At 35.2% G+C, this 26,554-nt stretch overlaps 1 protein-coding gene across 2 annotated transcripts in view; it reads right to left on the reverse strand.

Annotated features, from left to right (window-relative positions):
* Positions 1 to 13,628: 13,628 nt before the first annotated feature.
* The window catches only part of wrn (WRN RecQ like helicase), a 79,123-nt gene continuing 66,197 nt past the window's right edge, over positions 13,629 to 26,554 (reverse strand). For both annotated transcript variants that reach the window (XM_056466745.1, XM_056466744.1), the window contains exon 37: positions 13,629 to 16,760. In XM_056466745.1, the coding sequence (XP_056322720.1) occupies positions 16,647 to 16,760 (114 nt within the window). In that variant the 3' untranslated portion in view covers positions 13,629 to 16,646. The remainder of the gene's footprint in view (positions 16,761 to 26,554) is intronic.

The raw sequence follows: 26,554 nt of genomic DNA on the forward strand, positions 1-26,554 counted from the left end.
TAACATGAATTCTTCACTTTTGGACCTTAGTGCAACGGTAAATATTTAAAAAAAATCTAATATAAAAACAAATAGCCAGCAGGCAATCCCAGGTTTACATATCTCACAGTTTGCTAAGAAAATGTTGTCGTCATCAACTTAATAATACCTCGAGACCGCAGACATACTCAAAGTGTTGCTAAATCAGATACGGTTAAGACCGGCAGTTAACAAGAATTATTTTATTATTTATTAAATTTTCAATTAATTGTATTTTATTAATGTCTACCCCAGGCTAAATTGTCCGTAGTATATGTGTGTATGGATGTTTCCCAGAGATGGGCTGCAGCTGGAAAAGCATCCACTGCGTATAACATATGCTGGATAAGTTGGCGGTTCATTCCTCTGTGGCGACCCCAGATTAATAAAGGGACTTTATAACAGACCTTTATAATGTATATAAAATAAATATAGGATTAATAAAATGAATTTCCACCACACCAGCATATGTTTTTCACAGCGGACGCTCTACCAACTGCAACACAGTACTGGGAAGCACCCATACACACTCATACACTATGGCCAATTTAGTTAATCCAATTCACCTATAGCGCATGTCTTTGGACTGTGGGGGAAACCAGAGCACCCGGAGCACCCATGCCACACAGACATGCCAACTGGCCCAGCCAAGATTCGAACCAGCAACTTTTTTGCTTTGAGGCAACAGTGCTAACCACTGAGCCACCATATCACCCTCGTAATTTAAACATTTTTTTGTAAATTAAAGTTTTAATACATTGTTTTTGCCTAAAGAAAATAATCAATATATAATTGTAACATAATCTGAAACTTTAAAAAAAATTTATATTATACCTTTCAAGTCAAACCTTGTTTAGTCATAGGCCTATTGACTTTACTCTAAACTGCGAAAGTGCGCTCGTTTTTGTGATTGTTTTAGAACTTCGGATTTAGCTGTCTATGGGAGAAATGACTAGAACTAATAAATGTCAGAAAACAGTGAAACTACTTGCTCTACAAACAAGGGTGTTACTATACAGATTAAGCAAAATAATAAGAAAATATCAGTTTGCAACATCAAGCAGCATAACAGGCTGTTTTTAACGTCAAAAATGAGTGGAAGTAAATGAGACCGGAAGTCTCGAGCCAAAAAGATTCAAATGGCTGTGCCCGCTCGTATGCCAAGAATAAGGGCAATGTTGTCAGTGTGTTTTATTGCACACTTTTTCTGCTTGTTCAAACTACCTATTTAATGAGCTGAATCAACACAATTCTTGAATTTTATTTTGGACAACTTGTTTTTTGTTCAATCCACTTACATTAAGTTACCTCAATTAATTTGAGTTTGGGACTACATAAAGTAATTGTGTGGAACCCAGCATTTTTACAGTGAATCCCTTTATAATACAAAACAAATTATGATGTCATTGATTATTAGGTTTGGAGGACAAATCGATCATAGAGAAAAGAGAAAAGTCTTAAACTGGACTTATGACAAAGCTTGTTTAGTAACTACTCCAAATCTCCTCTATATTCAAAGAGAAAAACTGTATTTGGATGTGGTCCAGATTGTCTGATCCTAGATTACCTTCTTTGAACTCCTGGTTAGTTTCCAAATTCCAGAAAAAAATTGTGAATTATAAAAAGCTTGGTGGCAAAACTTTAAGTGACAACCCAACTCCGGCCATTGTGGAGTTTAGAGTCTAAATAAAATCCTGAACAAGCAAATGGTGGTTGTCAGGAATTGCTAATATGTTAGACAGGTGAGTTTAACCTGGGAGTCAACACTATAGTTTATAAGTTCAATCCATCTTTATTTCTATAGCGCTTTTACAATGTAGACTGTGTCAAAGCAGCTAAGAAGTACTAGTAAATTGAAACTGTGCCAGTCCAGTTTTAAGAGTTAAATTCAGTTTAGTTCAGTTCAGTTTAGATTAAATTTCACTGCTGAAAGTTCAAACACTGAAGAGCAAATCCCAAACAAGCAAGCCAGCGGTGACAGGGGTGAGAAACAAAAACTCACCAATTGACGAAAGTGAAGAAAAAAAAACCTTGAGAGAGGCCAGGCTCAGGGAACAACCATTTCTTGGTTTTCAAAAACTCTTGGTTTTGAATTGATGTCCTGAAAACATTCCCCTGCATCCACTTTATTTAAAATACTATATAAAATACTCCAACCCTGAGCAAACTCACCTGCCTGAAGGTTTCCAGCAAACTTGAAGATCTTCCACCATCTCAATACCCACACTTGTGGTCTTTGCACTTGACCACTTTTCCTATATTTGTCCCAAGTGTGAAAGTAAGACTGCCAGAACTGTTGATTACCTAGTGCAGTATCATTTTAGCTTAGTGTAAATGTTCATCAGTCTGCAGACCTTTATTAGCTGCTTCAGATGTGTTTACACTGTAAACCCCGTTGTTGCCATTATTAAAAATATTAAGTTAATAAAACTTCACTTTACTTAAATATATCAAGTTTTAGATAGGTGTGTTTAACTTACTCATCAGGCAGCAAAAAACTTTTAATTCATATTTTAAGTTCTCTGAACTTAACATTTTAATTTCTTTAAACGATTCACCATGTTTAAAATGATTGGTTGCACATGAAATTCTGCCTTGACAACCGCACTGATTGGTCGATATATGTTATGCCTATATATACATGCGGGGGTGACATGGTGGCGCAGTGGGCAGCGCTGTCACCTCGCAGCAAGAAGGTCGCTGGTTCGAGTCTTGGCTGGGACAGTTGGCATTTCTGTGTGGAGTTTGCATGTTCTCCTTGTGTTGGCGGGGGTTTCCTCTGGGTGCTCTGGTTTCCCCCACAGTCCAAAGACATGCGCTATAGGTGAAGTGGGTAAGCTAAATTGTCCATAGTGTATGTGTGTATGTCCTGGTTATCCAGGTTATGGGTTGAGTGTTGGGCTAAAGACCCACCTCGTAAAAATGGTGTTACAAAACACCAATATGGTGCAGCTAAATATCAACTTCGATATAAACGGCCCTGGGAGTGAGTAAGTAAAGAATATACAAGCTGAACAATTTGGAAGTTAAGTCTATTAGCCGTTTTGAGTTATCTGTCCATAAACATTTAAGTTATCTGTAATTAAATATTTAAGAACTGAACTGAGGGAATCACTTTCCTCAAATCATTTGAGTAGTCTCAACTTATTAGGGTTTACAGTGTAATAGGGTTGGAGCTTAACTCTGCTTAACAGTGCATCTGCTTTGGACACCCCTGTTTCCTTTATGCTGTCCCAACACAAATCTATTTAGTTAACTTAACTGCTATAGGTGAATTGGGAAAGCTAAATTGTCCATAGTATTTGTGTGTTTATCCTGGTACTCCAGATTGGGTGTTGAGCGTTGGGATTAACCTTATAAAACTAGATGTTACAAAACACCAATATGGTGCGGCTGAATATCAACTTCGATATAAATATCTACTTTGATATAAATGACCCTAGGAGTAAGTAAGTAAACATGTTGCCTTAAAATCAAGTAAATGAACTAATTACAAAAATCAACTTAAGTCCACTTAACAATTCCAACTTACAAAGGGTTTACTCACTTTTTTGAGTAAAGTTAACTTGTCACTTTTAGAAAAAGAAAAGAATCTAAATGTTTTTTCTGTGTAATTTCTCTTTAAAAACTACATTTCCGTTCAATAGTCCCTTAAGAATAAATCAACTGTGTGGTTTTTCTAAGGTTAAAGAAGCTGCAATCCTAAAGTACAATAAATCCAGTAAAATGTGCATGACCTGATGATTTTATGCCATAACTAGCAGTAAAGATGATGTATTTGTGGAGAATCTCAACTAGTAACTTTTTGATTTAATGGTTAATTTATATTTATTTCTATGATCTAATTTGCATATTTTCAAATGATTTTCTCATAAAATGTATGTAAATTCTCATAAAATTTCTCAAAAAATTATGTTTAGTTTTTGTTCAAACTACTTTTTTAACATGAGCTGAAACACCACAATTCTTGATTATTTGTTTGGTGACAACATAATTGTTTCATGTTCAGTTGACTTATAATGGTAATAACTAATAAGTAACTTAATTAATTCATGTTGTCCCAACACAAATAAATTGTGTGAAACCCAGCGTTTTTTGTTTTTTTTTACGGCGTAGGGTTAGGGGTGGAGTTTGGGGCCACACCTCCTTTTCAAAATTGTACATTTTGGCTATATTCACACTGCCTTCACACTGCCTTTTTGCCTCAGATCTGTTTTTGTCTTGACAGTGTGAACAGCCCAAACCACATGGAATCTGTTTTTTTCAATTCAGATTTGCGCCGCTTTCATATGTAGTATTAAATCAGATCTGATGTTTTGCAGTGTGAACAGTTATATAGGCATTTATGTGACTTTTACATAATCTTTAATTGACATGGTTCATCATTTTGTGCTGCAAACATCATCTGCTCCTCAGTAGCATAGTAGAATATCAGAATATACATGCTAAGTTTCTTATAGTCAGTTAAATGTCTGTTGAAAGAGCAGTATCAACAGTTGTTAAGCAGTCAGTATCCTAATACTCAAATGGACTATCCAAAAAAAGCATTACCCAATTTCAGGACATGTGAGGTCCTGAAAATAAACACTGGGATACATTTAGACTCAAATAATAACAGCATATTAGTGATAGTGTCAATTTAGTGAGAAAACTCAAGGGGCTGCCAGTGTGTGTATTGAAACACGGATTAGTTGGTTCAGGTGTATTTGATTAAGGAGCTGAACTCTGCATGAAAAGGGGTCTCTGGGGCCGGAGTTGAGAACCCTTGTGTAGTGTATTAACCTAGTGGAAACAAATAATAATCTGCAAAATTAAGCTGCTTTTTGTTTCATAAAGTTACTTTTATGTCCATGCCAACTTAGACTGTGTATTATTTAAAGCATGAAGTGAAATAGTTGCTAACACCAACTGGTTCTAAAAGGGCCATTACTTGGGAATTCAGGACAAGCTCTGAAATAGGACATTTATTTTTCACCTTTATTTGTATAGCGCTTATACAATGTAGATTGTGTCAAAGCAGCTTCACATAAAAAGTCATAGTAAATTGGAACAGTGTAGTTCAGTTTGTAGTGTTTAAGTTCAGTTCAGTTTAGCTCAGTTTAGTGTGGTTTAATAATCACTACTGACAGTCCAAACACTGAAGAGCAAATCCAACGATGCGCAGCTCTATAGATCCCGGACCATGCAAGCTAGTGGCGACAGCGGAGAGGGAAAAAAAACTTCACTAATTGGCGAAAGTGAAGAAAAAAACCTTGAGAGAAACCAAACCATTTTAATTTCTCCGCTGGCTATTTTGAAGAAGAGATGGAAATTTCTTAATTTAGGCCACAGTTACAGCAAATCGGTGTTCTGTGAGATAATGTCCAAAGCGTTTGCCTTGTCTGCAATCCAGGCATTACTGTTATACCTCTTGGCAGTTAAACACAATATATGGCTAAATTAGTTATCAGTTGATAAATGTTCAGTTTAAATGCTATCATGTTCTTCAAGCTAAGAAATTATTAGATAATTATTCATTTTCTTTTCAGCTTAGTCCTTTTATTAACCTGGGGTCACGACAGCAACCCAGTACAAGGAAACACATATACACACTATCATTCACACACACTCTCATACATTACAGCCAGTTTAGTTCATCCAATCCACCTATAGTGCATGACTTTGGACTGTGGGGGAAATCAGAGCACCTGGAGGAAACCCACGCGAACATGCAATCTCCACACAAAAAACTGACCAGCTGGGACTCAAACCAGCAACCTTCTTGCTGTTAGGCAACAGTGCTAACCAATGAGTCAGTATGCCACCATTTTTGAACTAGAAAAAAAGACAAAAATCGTAGTCATGTTGTAGATGAAAATAAAGCGGGGGGGGGGGGGTTGTGGTGGTTCTGGTGGGCCCCACTGACTGGTACAGTACGGTACGGGTCGGTACGGGTCACCTTTATCAGGCTTGCGTTTCCACTACTAAGGTTACCCTTTTGGTGCCCGTGGTGTATGACAGAGTTTCAGTCGACGTCATTCTCGCTCAAATAAGTGTCTACAGTAAAGCTGTATGGGTTGTTCACATATCATATGAGAAGCACTTCTCACAAAACAGATGCTTTAAACATATAAATACTTGTGTATAAATGTTTATTACTAACTTTTCTATTAACATGAGTTGGTTATAACTGCAGATCAATTACAGTGCGGAATAGCCTACTGTAACATCTGCAATTATATACAATAAATAAATGCAACAAAAATGAACACATACATACCCTTACAGTCTCCAATATGGTAGCAATTACAGAAGAACACATCATACATTTAGTCCATATTTGTGTTCAAAAACAACACAAAATATATCCCTCAGTCAGTGCAAACCTCTCATCTGTATCTTTAATCTTCAGCCGCACATGTAACCTCTGTTCGAGAGTGATTCCGTCATTCTGAGTTCATAATAGTCCAAAAGGCAATGATAAACATGGCAGTTTGCTCATGATTCAGGTTGCTGAAACAATTTGCTCCTGTGTTTTGTCTGGCTTCTCCTTGTTTTTTCACGCTTCACTCTCGCGTTTGTCCTTTTCTTTTCTGAAAGGATCAGATGTCGAAGACACTTCAATAATTACTCACACGTTATTATCATCAGCTCAAGAAGTTCGTTATATCAAATACAGATGCGAATGCAAGCTCCCTGGAGAAAGCAAAAACCGCTCGCACTTTTAGATGGCCTCGTATAACAACAACAGGACACGGCAGATTTTGTTCTTCTTGGCTTTGTGGCTGTCCATAAAGACAACGACAAGGTTTGTTTGAGCTCGGGTTATCCATGGCTCGTTATTATATGCATATAGTTTTATGATGTAATGTCTCGGCTGTGAATTTAAAACATGAAGGTTCCTTTGTTTTCATTCTGGCTAGCTCCACGAGCTCGTGACGTATCTCTGTAACCAATCAGCGTTCAGCTGCGCGTGTAGCTCCACCTTTTGGTACCCTTTCTCGTGTTTGGTTTCCTTTCGAAAGGGTGCCGAAAAAGTGGTATTGTACGGTTTGGTTCGGTTCAGTACCGTACCGTACTGTACCATTTAGTGGAAACAGGCCATAATACTATCTCTGGGGACCCCAAAATGGCATGAGCCCTTAGAATCATCCTAACTTCCCCCCCTAGCGGCGCCCCTATCCACTCAAAAAAAAAAAATTTGTACTGCTTGTTCAAACTACTTATTTAAAATAAGCTAAAACAACACAATTCTTGAGGGTTTTTTGCGACAACTTAATTGCTTATGTTCAATCAGCTTAAAATTGTAAAAACCATTATGTTAACTTATTTGATTTGCATTAGGACGATGTGAAGGGATTGTGTGGAACCCTGCATTTTTAGACAGACAAAACAAAGTGAGGCAGAATGGTAATGCTTGCATTGGCCCATATTAGCCCCCCTATTTATGTTTTCCACAATTTCTGTGTAAGAAGAGAAGAGGATTTTTTCTGAGAGAAAATTTTTTTCAACACAAGTACAATAGTTTTAATAACCAATTTCTAATAATTGATTTCTTTATCTTTGTCGTGATGACAGTAAATAATATTTGACTAGATATTTTTCAAGACACTTCTATACAGCTTAAAGTGACATTTAAAGGCTTAACTAGGTTAATTAGGTTAACTAGGCAGGTTAGGGTAATTATTAGGCAAGTTACTGTATAACGATGGTTTGTTCTGTAGACTTTCGAAAAAAAAAAATAGCTTAAAAAGGCTAATAATTTTGACCTTAAAATGTTTTTTTTATTTTTTATTAGATACTGCTTTAATTCTAGCCGAAATAAAACAAATAAAACTTTCCCCAGAAGAAAAAATCTTATCGGAAATACTGTGAAAATTTCCTTACTCTGTTAAACATCATTTGGGAAATATTTAAAAAAGAAAACAAAATTCAAAGGAGGCTAATAATTCTGACTTCAACTGTGTTTCATATCAACAAAGGTCTAAATAAATTGGCTGATCTAAACATCTTTTAGCACAGTTGTCCCAGTAAAACCCCATAAAAACACTGAAAACCCACTGAGAGGAGTGATAACGTGTTGCTTGATAATGTTTATATTGAATATATTCCACTATGAAGAAGTTTGTTCTCTTTCATTATCACCCTGTACATCTTTGAGAGGCAGCTTTAACACAAGCACAATTGAAATAAAGGTGGCCTTTTTTTAAGTTTCTGAAACCTAGTTGTTTTCAAGCATTGGTCTTGGAACTAATTTCTACATGTAAATTGAACAACTGTAAAAACATGTTGGGTTCCACACAATTCCTTCATGGTGTCCCAACACAAATCAGTTTACTTACTCGTATTTACAAATGTAAGTGGATTGAACATAAAACATGGGCGACATGGTGGCTCAGTGGTTAGCACTGCAAGAAGGTCACTGGTTTGAGTCCATATCTGTATGGAGTTTTCTTGTTCTCCCCGTGTTCGTATGGGTTTCCTCCGGGTGCTCCGGTTTCCAATAGTATCTGGATGCAGCCTTTATGATACAAGCTGAGATTGCATCGCTCAGAGATGTAATGTCAGACACAATGCACTCAATGGAGCTAGTGATGTCACTGTGAGGTTTAGGGGTGGGGTTAGGTGAGCACATTACAGTTTTTTATGATTGTTTAAGCACAATTTTCAAATGAAGGCTAATTTTGTCAAAAAGCAACAAACAATTTCCACATCCACATACACAAACAGCAGAACACATCAGTTCTTTTGCAAAATAAAACACTTCATTCAAAATTTTACAACAATATAACAAAACACAATTTTAACACTGTACGGAACACACACACTTCATTCAAAATAAATCTGTCTGCTTCATTTACACATTGCTGATCTCAATCTTAAACACTGGTATCATTTCTGACTAATACCGATATAATCTGGGTTTGAAAGGCTATAAAGCACATGAATATACTGTATTCACCAGTGATGGACTGATAGCTAAATATTACAAACCATACAACAAATGTAAAGCTTATTTATTCAGCTTTCTGGTGATGTATACATTTCAATATAAAAAAAATTCCCATTCCTATTCTTTTTTTTACCAATATTCCTCCCTTTTGTGCTTTCTCTTCCATACTGCAACATTGCCTTCCATATATATTGAAGATTAATATTTATCGCTACTTTAAAACATAATTATTGAAGAATATTTATAGCTATACTACTGTAAACATATTATTAAAGACTAATAGTTTATACCCCTTTTTTTTTTTTCATTGTGGTTCCAGCTGATTGGTGTGTCTACAATTTTGCAGCAGTGTGTGTGCACACCTGACGGGTGTGTTTAACCTATGGTTTATGTGCGTGTTCATTTGAAGGCCTTTTCTTTGGAATTGCAAGGAAATTCCATCATGAAAAATATCTGTGTCAGAAGCATCCAAGTGTGTTTAGTGATTTGCAAAACACTGTGTGTAAGGGTTTGCAAAAAGTGTGAAGCTGACAACGTGCTTACAGTTGTGCAGATCTAGCCTTGTGTTTTGCTCTTTGAGTGTAAGGTTTTGCTAATGGTGGGAAAAGTTTAATTTTAGTTTGTAAGCAATCATTAAAAACTGTAAAAAACATTGGATGCAGCTCAGCCAGACCCCTCTCCCGGTTTCCCCCAGTCCAAAGACATGCCCTATAGGTGAATTAAATAAACTAAATTGTCTGTAAAGATGTGTGAATAATTGTATGGATGTTTCCCAGTACTGGGTTGCAGATGGAAGGGCATCGGCTGTGTAAATCATATGCTGGATAAGTTGGGAATTCATTCCGCGGTGGCGACCCCTGATGAATAATGGGACTAAGCCAAAGGAAAATGAATGAATGAACATAAAACGATTAAGCCCACCCCCACCCAAAAAAATAAGAATTGTGTAATTTCAAATGCGTAGATTGAACCAGCAGCCGAAGTAATTTTTTTGAGCGTCTAAAAGCTCAAAAGGTTTTGCAATAGATGCCTTCTGTCATCATTTAGTAAATGCTAGTCTGTGGTGGAGCGTACTGTAGTGAACCATCAGTGCAGTCTTCATCAGCAACAGCGCAAGTGTCACGAAAGGCTGGAAGAATTCAGTGGCCAGAAGCATCAAAGAGATTTAGGCATGCTAAATTGACATTGGATGCACTGTTTTTGCTAAACGGTACAGCTGGCAGCTACCAAAGATTTGTGATTTCACAGAGCCGCACACACAAAAAATTATGTTTGCTGTTTGTTCAAACTACTCATATAATACAAACTACAACAACACAATTTTTAAGTTTGTTTTTGGGACAACTTAATTTTTTATGTTCAATTCACGTAAATTAGCAAAAACTAATAAGTTAACATAATTCCTTCATGTTGTCCCAACAATTTTTTGGGGAACCCAGCATTTTTTTTTTGGCAGTGCATAGTCTGTTCCTGAGATCCTCTTCATCGAGCTCGATCAATCAGCCTGTGGACTTGCACAAATACCAAACCAGTAACATGTTAAGCACATGTGGAGGAGCTTGGGAGGGTGACGGTTCTGGTTCCCCAACTCTATCCCTTTTGCACATAGGTCTCAAACTCATTTCCTGAAGGGCCGCAGCTCTGCACAGTTTTGCTCCAACTCTATCAAACACAGCTGATCTAAATAATCGAGGAGTTCAAAAGAGTCCTGAACACCTTCATTAGTTGCTTCAGCTGTGTTTGATGGGGTTGGAGCAAAACTGTGCAGAGCTGCGGTCCTCCAGGAATCAAGTTTGAGGCTTATGCTTTAGCAAGACAAATAAAAAATTAAGAGGTTATAAGAATGCACTAAAACAAAAGTAGTGTCCCCCCCCCCCCCCCCCTTGAATTTCGTTTTCTTATTTAAATATTTCCAAAATGACGCTTAACAGAGCAAGTAATTTTTCACAGTATTTCCTATATTTTTTCTTCTGGAGAAAGTCTTATTTGTTTTATTTCGACTAGAATAAAAGCAGTTTTTAATTTTTTTTAGCCCCTAAATTATTAGCCTCTTTAAGCTATATATTTTTTCAATAGTCTACAGAACAAACCATCATTTTACAATAACTTGCCTAATAGGCCTTTTTCACACTTCCTGGTTCCGTTAAGCAAAACGGCGTATCACAACATCCGGAACGGAGTAATATAGAATGGCACAGTCGACTCGTCACTGTTATTGCAGCGTTCCCGGCTGCTCCAGCTTAAAGAAACGACATCCTTACCTCAATTTCCACGAAAAGACAAAGGACAGAGGAAATCATGGGTGAAATTAATTAGACGGAATGAATGTCCTTCGTTTCAAGTTATATGCCAGAGTACGCTCATGTGCAGTATGCACTTCAAATCGGAGATCATTATGTTTTATCAAATATTGGTGGTCTTAGTTTTATTTTGATGTGAAATTATAACATAGACAAAATTCCAGTTAAGTTATCTGCCTTCCACAAACAAGTGCTCCTATCAAGGTCATTAATATATAAGTTTAATTTTCCCCCACATTGGAATAATAGACAACTAATACAAATGTAATTTTTTTACAACAAAATTAATTTGGATAGTCAGTTTTATAATAAAGATGGTATACTTTTCTTACAATGAATTCCTTTCTCATTAAAGTATCTCAATAACCCTGCAAGTTTTTAACTGTTATTGGTTCAATTCCAGACCCATATGTTATTTAGTGGTATTAATCAAGACCATCGTCTTTAGATTTTACTATATCTTATGTTGGCAAAACTTGTTTTACAGTAAACACCAAGAGTAATAATAGAGCTTTTCAAACTCTTTCCAAAAAGAAATCACTACTGTTCCTTATATAAAATTTTATTGGATGTCTTTATTAAAGGGTGACTTGATTTGCTGAAAAAAAGTGTGGCTGTTACCACAGAAATATCAGGTTAGAAACAAAATTAAAGAAATATCCTATAAACTTCTCCACAGATTTTATCCAGCAAAACATTATTTACAAAAAATTAAAAGTGGAATTGATGTAAATTGTATTTTTGTAATGAATACGAGGAGACGGTTTTACACTTATTTTGGCATTGTACATACTTAGTCAAAAGGAAGAGGGGCAAATTATTATTAACAATTTTCAGTGTTCAAAACCTCTTTCATCATTGTTTCATCATCTTTCATCAAATTTTAAGGTATTGATCACTGAAATATGCTTGTATATTACCAGCATCAGAGACTCTTTGAACAAGGAAGCCTACCCACTTTAAAAAACGGTGAACTCTATAATGTATTTATTTAATTATTACATATGTACATTTTGTATATTTGTATTTTATTTATAATTACCCCCTGGCATGTATATTTTTTGTGTTTTAAAATGTTATTTGCTGTTCTTTAAATAAATAATAAAAACATTCAAAGCAGATGAACAAAATAAACTGGAACATGAACTAACTTTAACCTGAAGATTCAGAAACACACTCTATACGTTACAGACGGACTGTTTTGAAGATATTTGCTTTAAAATTTAGTAATTAGTGGAAAACTGAAGTGCTTCAATAGAATCGTATTCAAACACTGAACACAACAACAAATATCTTTATTTTTCCGGCGAGTTGGAGCTAAATTATGTTTCCAGACTTGAGTAAACCTTACGAGCATTAAGCAACTTGTCATTATGGGGCTCCTCTTTCGCATTGACCGATAGCAACTCGCCTGTATCTGACCCTGAATACAAAGGAAGGAGGGGTTTAGCACAGCTTACGGACAACTACTAACATAAAACTAATCCTGCTGGATGTTAAATAGTTATTTTTGCTAACGAATGGCTTGAGTTAGCAGATCTTATGCTGTTGGCTGCGTACATTACTGTAACCTAACGTTGCAAACGCTTCGTGTAAGACACATTTTCTGCACAAATTCCTTTTAAATGCTGATTTATTTAGGCTACGTCAGTTTTACAGATTACCCAAGCGAACAACGTGTTCTTGTCCAAATTACAGCAAAGTTGACAGTGAAAATGTCATCCAATGTCCTGAGGCTGTCATGTTTCTGCGACTGTAAGCGAAACCGGAAACAGCGAAGCATTGCTTCGGAGGGTGCTTCCTGTATTCAGTTCCACTGTGAAAAAGGTCTATTACCCTAACCTGCCTAGTTAACCTAATTAAACTAGTTAAGCATTTAAATGTCACTTTAAGCTGTATAGAAGTGTCTTGAAAAATATCTAGTCAAATATTTACTGTCATCATGGCAAAGATAAAATAAATCAGTTATTAGAAATTAGTTATTATAACTATTATGAATTGAAATGTTTTTTAAAAAATCTTCTCCGTTAAATAGAAATTGGGGAAAAAAATAAACAGGGGGGCTAATAATTCTGACTTCAACTGTACAGTTCATGTGAGTGAAAGAGATTATCTTAAGCACTGACTTGATTTTAAAGGACAGAGTTCCTGCATACACCACACTAGTGTTACACTGGAGGATAAGGTTAAGACATTTTAATAGAAAATAAGGTAATTTTTTTTTTTATAAATCTATATAATAAGCTCTATTATAGCATGCATTTAGAAACTAGTGAGTTCTCATTTCATTCAGATTTTAATAAGATTATTTTTCCTTAATTTAAATAACAGCAGTGCAATGCAACCAATTGTTTACAAAATAAAAAAAGAATGACAGCTGCAGTTACATCTCTTTAATTTCTTATATTTTTGTTATTTTTTATACAAAACAATAATGTACACTAGTTACCAAGGTTAACACAAAATAATTTGGAGTTGTGCAAAACCGGTCAAGTATTGACATAGAAAGGTTTTCAGCAGCATCAGGTAAGTTGCAGGAGCAAAATGTCTTGTTAAAAAAACACTGAGAGGTTTTAGGGAAGATGGTGATGAGGAATGATGGAAACATCAGAAATCTGCCAAGCTTGATGAACACTCACTGTTGAGTACACGATGAGACAGGATATGTGGGTCTCTACACTATATGGGCAACATTGGGCCTTATGACTTTTATTTTGCACTTATATACATACAGTAGCTCTGTGAATATACTGCTTCAGTGCAAGCAAGCAATGGTAAGATGCCAAATCCCTTTTTCACTGTATGAAGCAAAATGTACAGTGGCCGAGAGAGTGCTGCAATTTAAGAAAACACATGCAATTACAAAAAACGCTAGCAAATGAAGAAAAGATCGTCATCCGTTTGACAATCCTCACAACGCAAACACAATAATAAAACGTGCTGCATTTTTTCACAACGCAAACAAATTAATAAAGTGCTGTGCCGTGACTAGTGCTTAGTGATGTTGTAGGTTATCTTTGAACCATGAGTTTTTTGTGTTTATTTTATTTTGTCTTTAGTATTTATTAGCCTAAATAATCACAAACTAAATAGCCTGGTCCATAACATTTTAGGGTTTCCTTGAAACATTTCCATTGCGTTGTGAGAAAACGCAGCGTGTTTTAATAAATGTTTGCGTTGTGTGAAAATGCAGCGCGTTTTATTTTTTGCTTTGTGTGAAAATGCAGCGCATTTTATTGTTTGTTTGTGTTGTGTGAAAACGCAGTGCATTTTATTAATTGTTTGCGTTGTGTGGAAATGCAGCGCATTTTATTAATCGTTTGTGTTGTGTGAAAACACAGTGCGTTTTATTAATTGTTTGCGTTGTGTGAAAATGCAGTGCATTTTATTAATTGTTTGCGTTGTGTAAAAATGCAGCCCATTTTCGTAAAATGTTTGCATTGTGAGAAAATACAGCGCATTTTTTTTGCTGTGTGAAAATGCAGTGCAATTTACTGTTTGCATTGTGTGAAATGCAGTGCGTTTCCGTAAAATGTTTGAGTTGTGAGAAAATACAGCATATTTTATTAATTGTTTGCGTTGTGTGAAAATGCAGTGCATTTTATTAATTGTTTGCGTTGTGCTGCCCATTTTCGTAAAATGTTTGCATTGTGAGAAAATACAGCGCATTTTTTTTTGCTTTGTGTGAAAATGCAGTGCAATTTACTGTTTGCATTGTGTGAAATGCAGTGCGTTTCCGTAAAATGTTTGAGTTGTGAGAAAATACAGCATATTTTATTAATTGTTTGCGTTGTGTGAAAATGCAGTGCATTTTATTAATTGTTTGCGTTGTGTGAAAATGCAGCCCATTTTCGTAAAATGTTTGCATTGTGAGAAAATACAGCGCATTTTTTTTTGCTTTGTGTGAAAATGCAGTGCAATTTACTGTTTGCATTGTGTGAAATGCAGTGCGTTTCCGTAAAATGTTTGAGTTGTGAGAAAATACAGCATATTTTATTAAGTGTTTGCGTTGTGTGAAAATGAAGTGCGTTTTAGAAATTGTTTGCATTATGTACAATTTCATTTATGTGCAGTGCATTTTCATAAAATGTTTGCGTTGGGAGAAACTGCAGTACGTTTTATTAATTGTTTGCGTTGTGAGAAAATGCAGTGCGTTTTCATAAAATGTTTGCTTTGTGAGAAAGTGCAGCATGTTTTATTAATTGTTTGCGTTGTGTGAAAACAGTGCGTTTTATTAATTGTTTGCGTTGTGTGAAAACAGTGCGTTTTATTAATTGTTTGTTTGTGTGAAAATGCAGCGCGCTTTATTGTTTGCGTTGTGTGAAAATGCAGTGCGCTTTATTAATTGTTAGCGTTTGTGAAAATGCAGTGCGCTTTATTAATTGTTAGCGTTTGTGAAAATGCAGTGCGCTTTATTAATTGTTTGCGTTGTGAGAAAATGCAGTGCGTTTTCATCAAATGTTTGCTTTGTGAGAAAGTGCAGCATGTTTTTTTAATTGTTTGCGTTGTGTGAAAAAGCAGTGTGTTTTCTTAAAATGTGTGCGTTGGGAGAAAGTACAGCACATTTTATTGTTTGCGATGTGTGAAATGCAGCGCATTTTATTAAGTGTTTGCTTTGTATAAAAATGAAGTGCATTTTCGGAAAATGTTTGCGTTGTGAGAAAATGCTGTGCGTTTTATTAATTGTTCGTGTTGAGAGAAAATACACCGTTTGCTTTGTGAGAAAGTGCATTTACACTGTATAAAAAGATTGGTTGAATTTACTTAAGTGAATAAACTTTTTGCTTTTAAAGCGATTAGTTTACTTTTAAAAAGTGAGCAAACCCATTGCCTTTAAATTATTAATTTAAGGAACCATGGACATAATAATAGATGTTAAGTTAATAGATGCAGGTTACAACGGGTTTATAATGTAAAGTAACTAATAGCTTTTTGTTTGTTTTTGAAAATCTTCTTTTTAGCAATAAACTTTCTTAACTTTCAAAAATCATATCGTCTATGGTCAGAGATTTTCATGTCCAAGAATGAATGACTTATAAAGTCCTCCGCCCACACTTCCGAAATCTCAGTTTTTTGAAGTCTTTGAGAAGTGCTTCCACAACGACAGGTGGACGGCAGTAGCATACAGCTTCGGGCCGCTCACGGAAGCAGAAACACGATACGCACAAATTGAGAAAGACTCGCTGACTAGTCTGTGGGAAATCTGAAAAATGCCAGGAAGAGTTCAAGCTGGCGGCAGACATCAAGCTGCTGGTCCCCCTTTTAACAAGAGCCTTGAGAACAATTACAGACAAATAAGGTGACGCCCTCGTACAATTAGGCTATTAACAAAAACAAATTTAAAAAATGTACAAAATATCAAGATAAACAATAAACTGCTCAGTAAGATAAGACTGTCAACTGAAAAGTCCTTTCTTCTTTTTGGTTCTCTTTTCCGATGCAATTGTTACTGATGTTGTAGGTCCTGCAGCCCAGTCAGGCAGTTTTCTCTTTGCAGGCTGACTCACAGTCTGTGGAAACAAAAACAATAATCAGCCTGTTGTTACATTTTTACAAACTTCTTAGCTACACAGCTCCTAGCAGCAGGACCATCAACATTTCACTCCCATCCAGGTCACAGCACCAATATGAATTTACCAATAAATCATAATGAATCCATTTTGATTTCAGATAAAGAAAGTTCAATTGAGGACTGTTAATGGCAGATGGGAAATCCGCAAAATTAGAAAAATACTTATCAATTATGCCTGTTTTAAGAGTTTTTTTTAAGCGAGAATATAGTTATTTTAAAGTTAAATCGGCAGTTTATGTATAAGGATAGCATGTCTTTTAAAAATGTTGCAAGCTGCAGCTCTGCAAATGATTTGTAAGATTTGTATGTTTATTATGAAATATAAATCGCGGAAATTGTGCTATAGGTAGCCCAGCTTTCGCAGCATTAAAGGTGATGTTAAGAGAAAGCCAATATACATACAGATCCTCTCTCATCAGAGAGGTGGTAGAAAATAGACAAAAAAAAACACACGTGACCGGAAACACTCCAGGTGTGACTGGGAATGTCTTATTTGTCCACCTGTGATTGGATTGATAAAATCGCATCTTAATATTAGCAGCTATAAACAATTCTCACTCTCTCCACCTGTCTGCCTGTCACAGCTGATTCAGTGGAGGGACTAGAAAACCTAACATGTCAAAACTAACAAAAATTTGGACGAATATTACGCTCGAAGAGCAAAACTATTTAAAATGTATGCCTACCTTGGGAAATGACCATGGAATAAGTGGGATAATCAATGGCTTGCCATGCGTTAAAGGATTTTATTGCACTTCGCGGCGGCGATCACACTCTGCTGCAATTCGTGTGGTCCCTCCACATCTTGCATTAAAATCCTTTAACGCACAGCAAGCCGTTGATTATCCCTTACTTCATAAATCACATTTAAGGTTTTATTTGTCCCATACAAGTTGCAGTTGAAGTCAGAAGTATTAACCGCCCTTTGAATTTTTTTCTTTTTAAAAATATTTCCCAAATGATGTTTGACAGAGCAGGGAAATTTTCACTGTACTAAGTCTGATAATATTTTTTCTTCTGAAGAAAGTTCTATTTGTTTTATTTTGGCTAGAATAAAAGCATTTTTTAATTTTTAAAAAAACATTTTAGGGACAATATTATTAGCCCCTTTAAGCTATATTTTTTTCTACAGTCTACAGAACAAACCATCGTTACACAATAACTTGCCTAATTACCCTAACTAACTAACTTGCCCAAATACCCTAACTTAACCTAATTAACCTAGTTAAGCCTTTAAATGTCACTTCAAGCTGAATAGAAGTGTCTTGAATAATATCTAGTGAAATATTATTTACGGTCGTCATGGCAAAGATTAAATAAATCAGTTATTATAGAGGAGTTATTAAAAATATTATGTTTAGAAATGTGTTGAAAAAATCTTCTCTCTGTTAAACAAAATAGAGAAAAAATAAATAGGGGACTAATAATTCTGACTTCAACTGTATATGATATACATAAAGTAGTGAGGAAGACTGCAATAAAAGTGTACTTTCAAAACAAAAGTATAGCAAACTATACTTTCTTTTAAATTATATAAAAAAATGTGTGAAGGACAATAAATAGATTGCCATGCGATAAAGAATTTTAATGCGAATTAAATTTTAATGAAGAATTTAACACGGCGATACATTATTCATTCCATTGATAATCCCACTTCTATTACAATTATAAATTCGTCAAAACTAGTATTTCTTTTTTCAAGGCAATATTTCTATTATTTTTGCCTGCAGAGAGAGGGAGAAAATAAACAAGCATATGTAATGGCTCATATGTTAGCAATCTCTTAAATAGCAAATATTTTGTTAATCAACATCAACTCCCTGGTGAAGCACACATCAGTGTCCTCAAGATTATTACTGAGGGAAGGGCATTTCCTCAAACTGTGATCATTCCAACAGACTATGGGATAAATACATATTATTTCCAGTTAAAGAACAGCTAAAGTAGTTATACTTTCATATCACTATGCTGAATTTTAGCTACTTCACATCTACTCCACAATTCTCAAAAATCAAAACAGAAGGCTTTAGATGAAATGTGTAAAAAATAGTGGTGGGCCGTTATTGGTGTAACGTGCTGCGTTAACACAAGACTCTTATTGTGCAATAAAAAAATAAATATTGCCGTTAATATATTCTCAAAGTTGACTTTCACCTTAATATTTTAGTGCGGATGTATACCTGGCCGTATTCCACTGTAGGTGGCGAGAACGAGTCTTCGAACCTGTGTGTATTCCTACTGTGAAATTACCATATCAAATGTGACATGCTAACATGGATGTAGTTCACTAGAGTGAATCTGATTAATTTTAGCTCCACATCTAACTATCAGGCACCTGTAGAGTTAATGCGTTCGAGTAAAACATATACAAATAAAATGGAGCGGGTGCTTTTTAAAATGAAAACGGTGAATGAAAGTCAAACCGGTGAGCCGTCTGACAAAAAAAGTGCCCTTCTTAATCAAATCAGCAGGATGGCCTTCTGGATCTTTCACTTCGAAGACACTACTGACTACGCTTACATGGACATCTGTAATCTAGTTATTTGCCCTAATAGAAAATAATATAATGAAGGTGTTTATGTGAAGTGCTTTCATGTAAGAGTTCTTCGGCAGTTTCACTTTCACTCATGAACATTTCATCATGGAATTTAATAACGCACGCTAAATGGAAAGAAAAATCCTCCGCATTTCGCGATGTGTGTGTGTGTGTGTGCGTGTGTGTGTGTTTGTGTGTATGTGTGTGCAGTCCTTTACTGACAGCCGAGTGTGGATCTTGTCGGAAAATATGGTGAAAAGTCCTACGTGACCGTAATAGTTTGATTGCAATGTTTACTTCAATAATGCTACCAATATATGCATACTCCACATGTCTTAATTCCGTTTCTGTTTAGCTCAGTTGTGACTTTAGTCGGATTAAGATGATCAAAAAAAAAATTTATAAATAATAATAATAAAATAAATCGCTGTTTGGAACTTATGTAGGCCTAGTTTAAAATTAATGTTTAACTGAATAAACAGTTAGTAAACACAAGTACATCTTATTGAACATTATTTCTTTTTATCACCAATTTTCATAGTAGAACAGTTTCTCAAGCAGTTTGTGATGCATTTTGGAAACAGGAGATGAGCCCCTGGTCTAATGCGCCATCTGGCTTGAGAAACTCATTCTCAAAGACTTGCTTTTAGTCATTATTTGGGTAGCACACATATTCTGAATGCCTAGGGCAGAATTCAAACGAGCCACTTTAATCTATATTAATTCCAAGATTACAGTGAGATTAATCTAGATTTTAAAAATTAATCTATGCCTATCTATAGTAAAAACACAATTACTAAATACAGGAGCAGTGACGTAAGAGTGTGGTAACCGTAGTAAAAGTACATAGAATAATTAACTCCAGTCTGTTGAATTATTAGATTTTTTTATCTGTAGTGCAGTGTGTTAATGAGGAATGCTTAATTACCAGAGTGCTAGATGTTTAGAACTCTGATGGTCTGAGGAAAGAAGCAGGCAAAATAGAAAAAAAAAGTGTCTGAATGTAGCAGACTAGACATTTCACTTGTGGTTGCAGTCTTTGAGAATCTTAATAGACCAAGCTTTGCATCACTCAATGTTTAAGACTGGCAGAGATGAGAGATCAGTTCTGGAGATACCCTTGATAGCAATGTCAAAAGAAAAGACTTATTTCTATATTTTTAAATATTTTTCAGCCTCAGTCTTTTTATACTAAGCAGTTCAAAAGTTAAGAAATGTAAATAAACATGGTAGTTTGAGTGACAAACCATACACTTATGCATCTTGGATTATTTTAGATCTACATAACCCTTTTCAGTCAAATGTAACCTTATTCAGATTGGTTAAGGCATGCTAACAAAAAGGCAGATCCTTTTCTCTGTAACTATTGTCTCTAACAGTAATACGATTCTGCACACATTATCTTTTGAAATCCAAATCCTCTAAAGCAATGGTAGGCAGCATTATTTAGGGAAACTGTAGCCAGAATCACTTCCCAAAGAGATTATAAACCTTATCATTTGTACGACTTTGATGCTTATGTTAGTCTATTTCTCCTTAATCCGAGGTCTCCATAAACCTACACCTGGCCCGTATGAGGAGCAGATGCTCATGGAGGAGTGGAGAGAGTGAGACTGATTCCTGAAAGATCCCAGTGACAGACGAGTCTAGATCCCGTGGGCCAGCCTAATACCCGCCGGTGACCTACTCAGACCTGCAGCTTCTCCACGATGGATGTCCAGCATTTTCAAGCCTCTGCAACTCTGCACAAGAAGTTTAGCCAGAGGAGAACTGGTTGTGCCCAACTGAGCCTGATGTTTCTCAAGGTTTTTTCCCCTTCACTTTTGTCAATTGGTGAAGTTTTGTTTCTCACCACTGTCGCCACTGGCTTGCTTAGTTTGGGACTTGTGGAGCTGCGCATGGGTGGATTTGCTCTTCAGTGTTTGGGCTTTCAGCAGTGAAATTTACATTACACTAAACTGAACTTCGACTGTGAAGAACTAAACTAAAGCAGTTTTAATTGACCAGAACTTCATTATGTTAAGCTGCTTTGACACAATCTACATTGTAATAAGCGCTACAGAAATAAATTAAGATGAATTAGCAGCTGACCTCTGTTATATATTTACAGGTTTTTAAGCAGCTGCATTTTGTACTAGCTGAAGTTTATTAATAAAGGATGCTGGGCAACTAGCGAACAGAGCATTACAGTAATCCGGCCTAGAAGTCATAAAAGCATGAACTTGCTTTTCTGCATCTGAGATGGATAGCATACTTCGTAACTTGGCGATATTTCTCAGATGAAAGAAGGGGTTTTTGTGACATGGAAGATATGATTTTCAAAAGTTAAATTGTTGTCTTAGATTAATTGTATATATGTATATACTAGTTTACATTTGATTATACAATTTGTGTACCTGATTACTGCTAGAATCCCAGAAAACTATAGTTTATTTTATTTGTATATACTTTACTCTAGTGTATTTATCAGTGCTTGTTAATAGTTTATTACAGCTTCTGCAAATACTCTTCAAAACAATCCCAATTGCTCTAAAATAAGGATCCCCCCCTAATAATTGCATTCAAGACCTCTGGTGAAAAATACACAATTTCGCAATGTGTATCGCAGAAAAATAAAATATTGCAATGTTTTTTCCCAATATCTTGCAGCCTTAATTTCCGTTCACCATTTTTTATGCAATGCTCAAAAAATAGGTGGACGGAAACATCGCTAATCCTACTGTATTCGTCCAAATAGCAACTGCTTAGATGGCTCAACGTTTCCTGTTAACGCTAGAAGGTAATTCTTCAAAAATCAGTTTGGCTTTTAAGTTGCAGTCACAGCACTGAGAGGGAAGACTGAGAAGAGTGTGAAGGCTTACATGACGCAGACAGCTGCATCAACACAGGAAAACCCCACGCTGCCCACCATCGGATTAACATCCATCACAATTCCTCATAAGCCATTTATGTGTCCTTCCAAACTTCATTTCCTTCCAGGCAGCTCTTCTTATCTGGCCGACTTGCAATCTGTTCAGCCTTCGTGCTAAATCATTTGTGTGTTTCTGGAGTGGCCAAGGGAACATCAGGGAGGGTGTGTTTAGAGACTCCCTAATGATCTCACATCGATCGACACGCTTGTGTCACTGTGGGACAAAAGAGCAATGATGGACGCGCTCTTTAAACAAGCCTCTATCACCATTAATGTCTATGTTAATAGGTCAGAGAGTTGTGTGCAATAATAGCCTACTTACTGGAAAAGAACAACACACAAAACCCAACTTTATACAACATATTAGTCTTAATAAAAAAAAGCATTTACTTTAAAAACTTAGTTTCAACTTCAATTAAATCAGCGTAGCCCAAACTTTTTCTTATGAAGGGCCAAAAACCAAACTTGATTAAGGCTAGTGGGCCGAAGATAAATATAGTTCCCATGGGTAGTTTTCTTATTTACTTAATAATATTTGAAAATGAATAGAAAACATTGCTTTGTATGAACTTGTTAAGTCATGACGTATGGAATACTGTTTCCGGGTCCAAGCCGCTACTCATTTGAAACGAGAAAATATCCATTTATGAAGACGTTTCAGTCCTATAACACATTAATGTGAATTTTATTTAAAATCATGGTGTACTTAACAGTCTCTGAACTTGATATCAATATTTTAACAATTTATTAAAAAAACTAATACAGTATATATATTTTTTAATTCACACCCCTTAGTTTTTCGCGATCGCTGAATTAGGGTTGGGTAATGTCGACCAATTTGGCATCGTACAATGTCTAATGTGAAACATCTCGATGGACGATGGCATCGTCGTCATAGGCAGCAGTGAATTAATTATTTATGAATAATTCATTAATTATTAACAGATTAATTATTTGTAGCCCACCGTTTCAACTACCTGACCCGCATGGTTTTTGTTTTACCCATAACCAAATTATAAATAAAGATAAGTTACACGCAAATTACCCCGTCAATAATTTTTTCCGCGTGGCATGAATAGGCAGAGTGATCTGTGTCGTTGTAATAGTGCATGTCCTAACGCATGTCCTGAGTAAGGTACTTGATGGGACCATTAAAAATTTATTATTTAGTTTTGCAGCTAGTGTTGTACTTCACAGAACATCCACCCGGTGGCACATCGAACAACAAACTCCACCATGGACAATAAATTTATTTACTTAAACTATATTCAATTAAATTACAACCTGTATTTTACTATTCGTTTTGGCTTTAACAGTTTATTGATAACTAGCCTAATCAAAGAACATTTTACTGAGCTCTGAGAAAATAAGATTGTGGATAAAAATAAGAGTTATACAAACTTCCTTTTGCTTAATCCCTATTAGAGCTGGACGATTAATCGCATTATTATCACGATAACTATATTTGTGGCCCATGACCAATAATTAAATATCGTTGCGATTTTACAGTATAAAAACCAAGCCGTTATTTTAATGGGCGGAGTTTACGAATTGTACCGCATAACAAGCATGAGGTGACTATGTCTAGATTGCAAGTGTTTTTTTTTTTCGAGGAATGCAATGTTGATCAGGTAGCTTTGCTCCTGTTCAAACTTCCAAAGGTAACACAAAAAACTTCATTAACCACCTTAAAACCCTCACAAAATGGCTGTCATCAGTGGGTTATTAAGCTCAGAATTCTGCTTTGCATACTAACTTCACTAAACCAGACAACATTTGTTTTATTGGTTAATCAAATATTCGTGGAGATTTAGCAGTTATTTTTCTGACGCCTTTGCCAGTCATGTAGACAGAAGACACTGTATGCAATTGTTTCAATGTTAAAAAAAAAAAAAAGTAATTGTTGCCCTCTTCACGTGGGTATTCAGGTTACTTTTCATCAGTCTGATGAAACTTTATTATATTTACAAGAAAAGAAAATGTAATTAAAAGTTTAGATCAATTAAACTCAATACATAAAAAATAATTATTTTATGCATTAAATAATGAAATAGATAACTCATTTGCTTTATTGCTTTACACTGTTCCTATTTACTGTTACCTTTTATGTGAAGCTGCTTTGACACAATCTACATTGTATAAGCGCTATACAAATAAAGGTGAATTGAATTGAATTGAATTGAATTTCCGATTAGACCATGCACTTTATTCTGTTTTACAGTTTAAATAGGTATATATGCTTTTTTTTTAAATAACATTCGTTTAACAAATATTTTAGCACATCGAAAGTAATTCAATTAGGCTACCTGACTTTTGATTAAAACTTCATGCAAAGGATCAGGAATTAATCGCGCACGCAAAAAAAACAAAAAAAAATCACATACAATTCTCTCATGCCACGTTTTTGGGGATAAATTCGAGTCTGAGTGCTGCTTTGAATAGAATAAAATTATTAAAAACACATTAAAGACTATACACATAAAATAAAACATTCACAAAGGTATCTTATGGAAAAACACCAATTGAAGGGCACTTTAAAAGAATCAAGCAGATTAAAAAAACTAATTTGCAGAAGAGAAAAGACAGGAATTTTGCAAAACAAAAAGGCTAAACATATCAAGACTGTTAAAAAAAAATCTACTTAAATATATTCTTTCGACTCCAATACAAAAGCTAAGATAATGAATGACAAAGTGTGAAGCCATCTTTCCTGCGTGCTTCAGCAGCGCGTCCTGCTGTTTATGGATGAGAAGGTGGAGAGAATGCGCTGTTTAGTTTCAGCTCAAGGTATTTAAATAAAACTAACACTGAACTGCTCAGCACGCTCCAAAAGTTAAACTAAAATGCACAATTCTTGTTGGTTGCACCCCCGGGATGCACAATGAACACATCACGCCATTCTTTTAGTTAGACATTCGTGATGTGAACCAATGCTCACGTCACCGATGCTTTGTCATGTTGGTCCCGAGACTGCTTTATAACTTTTTAGTTTATTTCAATAATTACACTTAGCTTTGCCATCGTTCTTCACCACATGTAGCCACTCTTTTGAGCACATCTTGTGGTCCATCTCTAAACAAACGTTTAGATTATTATTGACGTGCTCTCCAGCGGCGAAGTTCCTAAAAAAATTTACTCAATGTGTAAGCGAGTATGATAAAATGAGTAGCGAGTAAAAAAATGTCCATGCAGAAATTGGACAAGAAGAATCGAAATTTAAATTATATAACAAGTATTCGATTCTTAGCATCTAATCCCTGCCCAGTTTTATTACAACTTGTGTTTTTTTTTTTATCTTTTTGGCTGTAAAGTTTAATAAGAATATATATATATATATATATATATATATATATATATATATATATATATATATATATATATATATATATATATATATTACACACATACACATACACGCATACATACACGAATACAAAGGAATAATCATCATTATTAATCGTGATTAACACTTTGAGCAAAATAATCGTGATTATAATTTCTTCTGTTATTGTGCAGCCCTAAACCCTACCGTTTTAAATCTTGTCTTGAGCTTTATTTTTATGATTTCTGTCATTGTGTCAGATTGCACACCTAACATAGTAGGCTAACTTATATAAAAAAAAAATCAGATTGCCCGCAAATTTCTGGGAATTACCGCCACAAATCAGTCACATTTATCACAAAAAAAAAAAAAATAAATAAAATTCACAAAAATAATCGTGAAAAACTAGGGGGTCTGAAAATGTTTATAATGAACTTATTGCAGTAAAAACAAAAACAATCACATTCATAACAGTATTGAGTTACACTACTTTTTGCCTTAATTTGCTCGCCAATATCATCTGCATAGTCCTCTATCCGTCGAGTGACAGTATTTACATTTTAAAAACTTCACCTTCAAAAAAAAAAGATGATGTAAATTAGAAATAACGACATTTAAAGGCATTCGCCCCAACCCTCTCCATCATTTGTCCTCTCTCTTCTCAGATAGGACAACTTTGGCCATCTCTGGTTTTTAGAAATGAGAAATGTGGAAAAACTTGAGGATAAAATATTTACCACTTCAATTTCAATTTCATTGAAACCATTTTGATATAATTTCCATTTTTGATTCATTTAGAAATGCGAGACAAATGCATAAAATCTTGAAATAAATATTTAATACTATTTAATTTAATCTTTTTCTTTTAGAAAGATGACACAAATTTATAAAATCTTAAAGATAAAAACATGTAAAACATGTAATCAAATTCATCCAAATGGTCTCTTCTTTGATTTTAGAAAG

The sequence above is a fragment of the Danio aesculapii genome, chromosome 10 (genome assembly GCF_903798145.1).
Source record: "Danio aesculapii chromosome 10, fDanAes4.1, whole genome shotgun sequence".
In the NCBI taxonomy this organism is placed as follows: domain Eukaryota; kingdom Metazoa; phylum Chordata; class Actinopteri; order Cypriniformes; family Danionidae; genus Danio; species Danio aesculapii.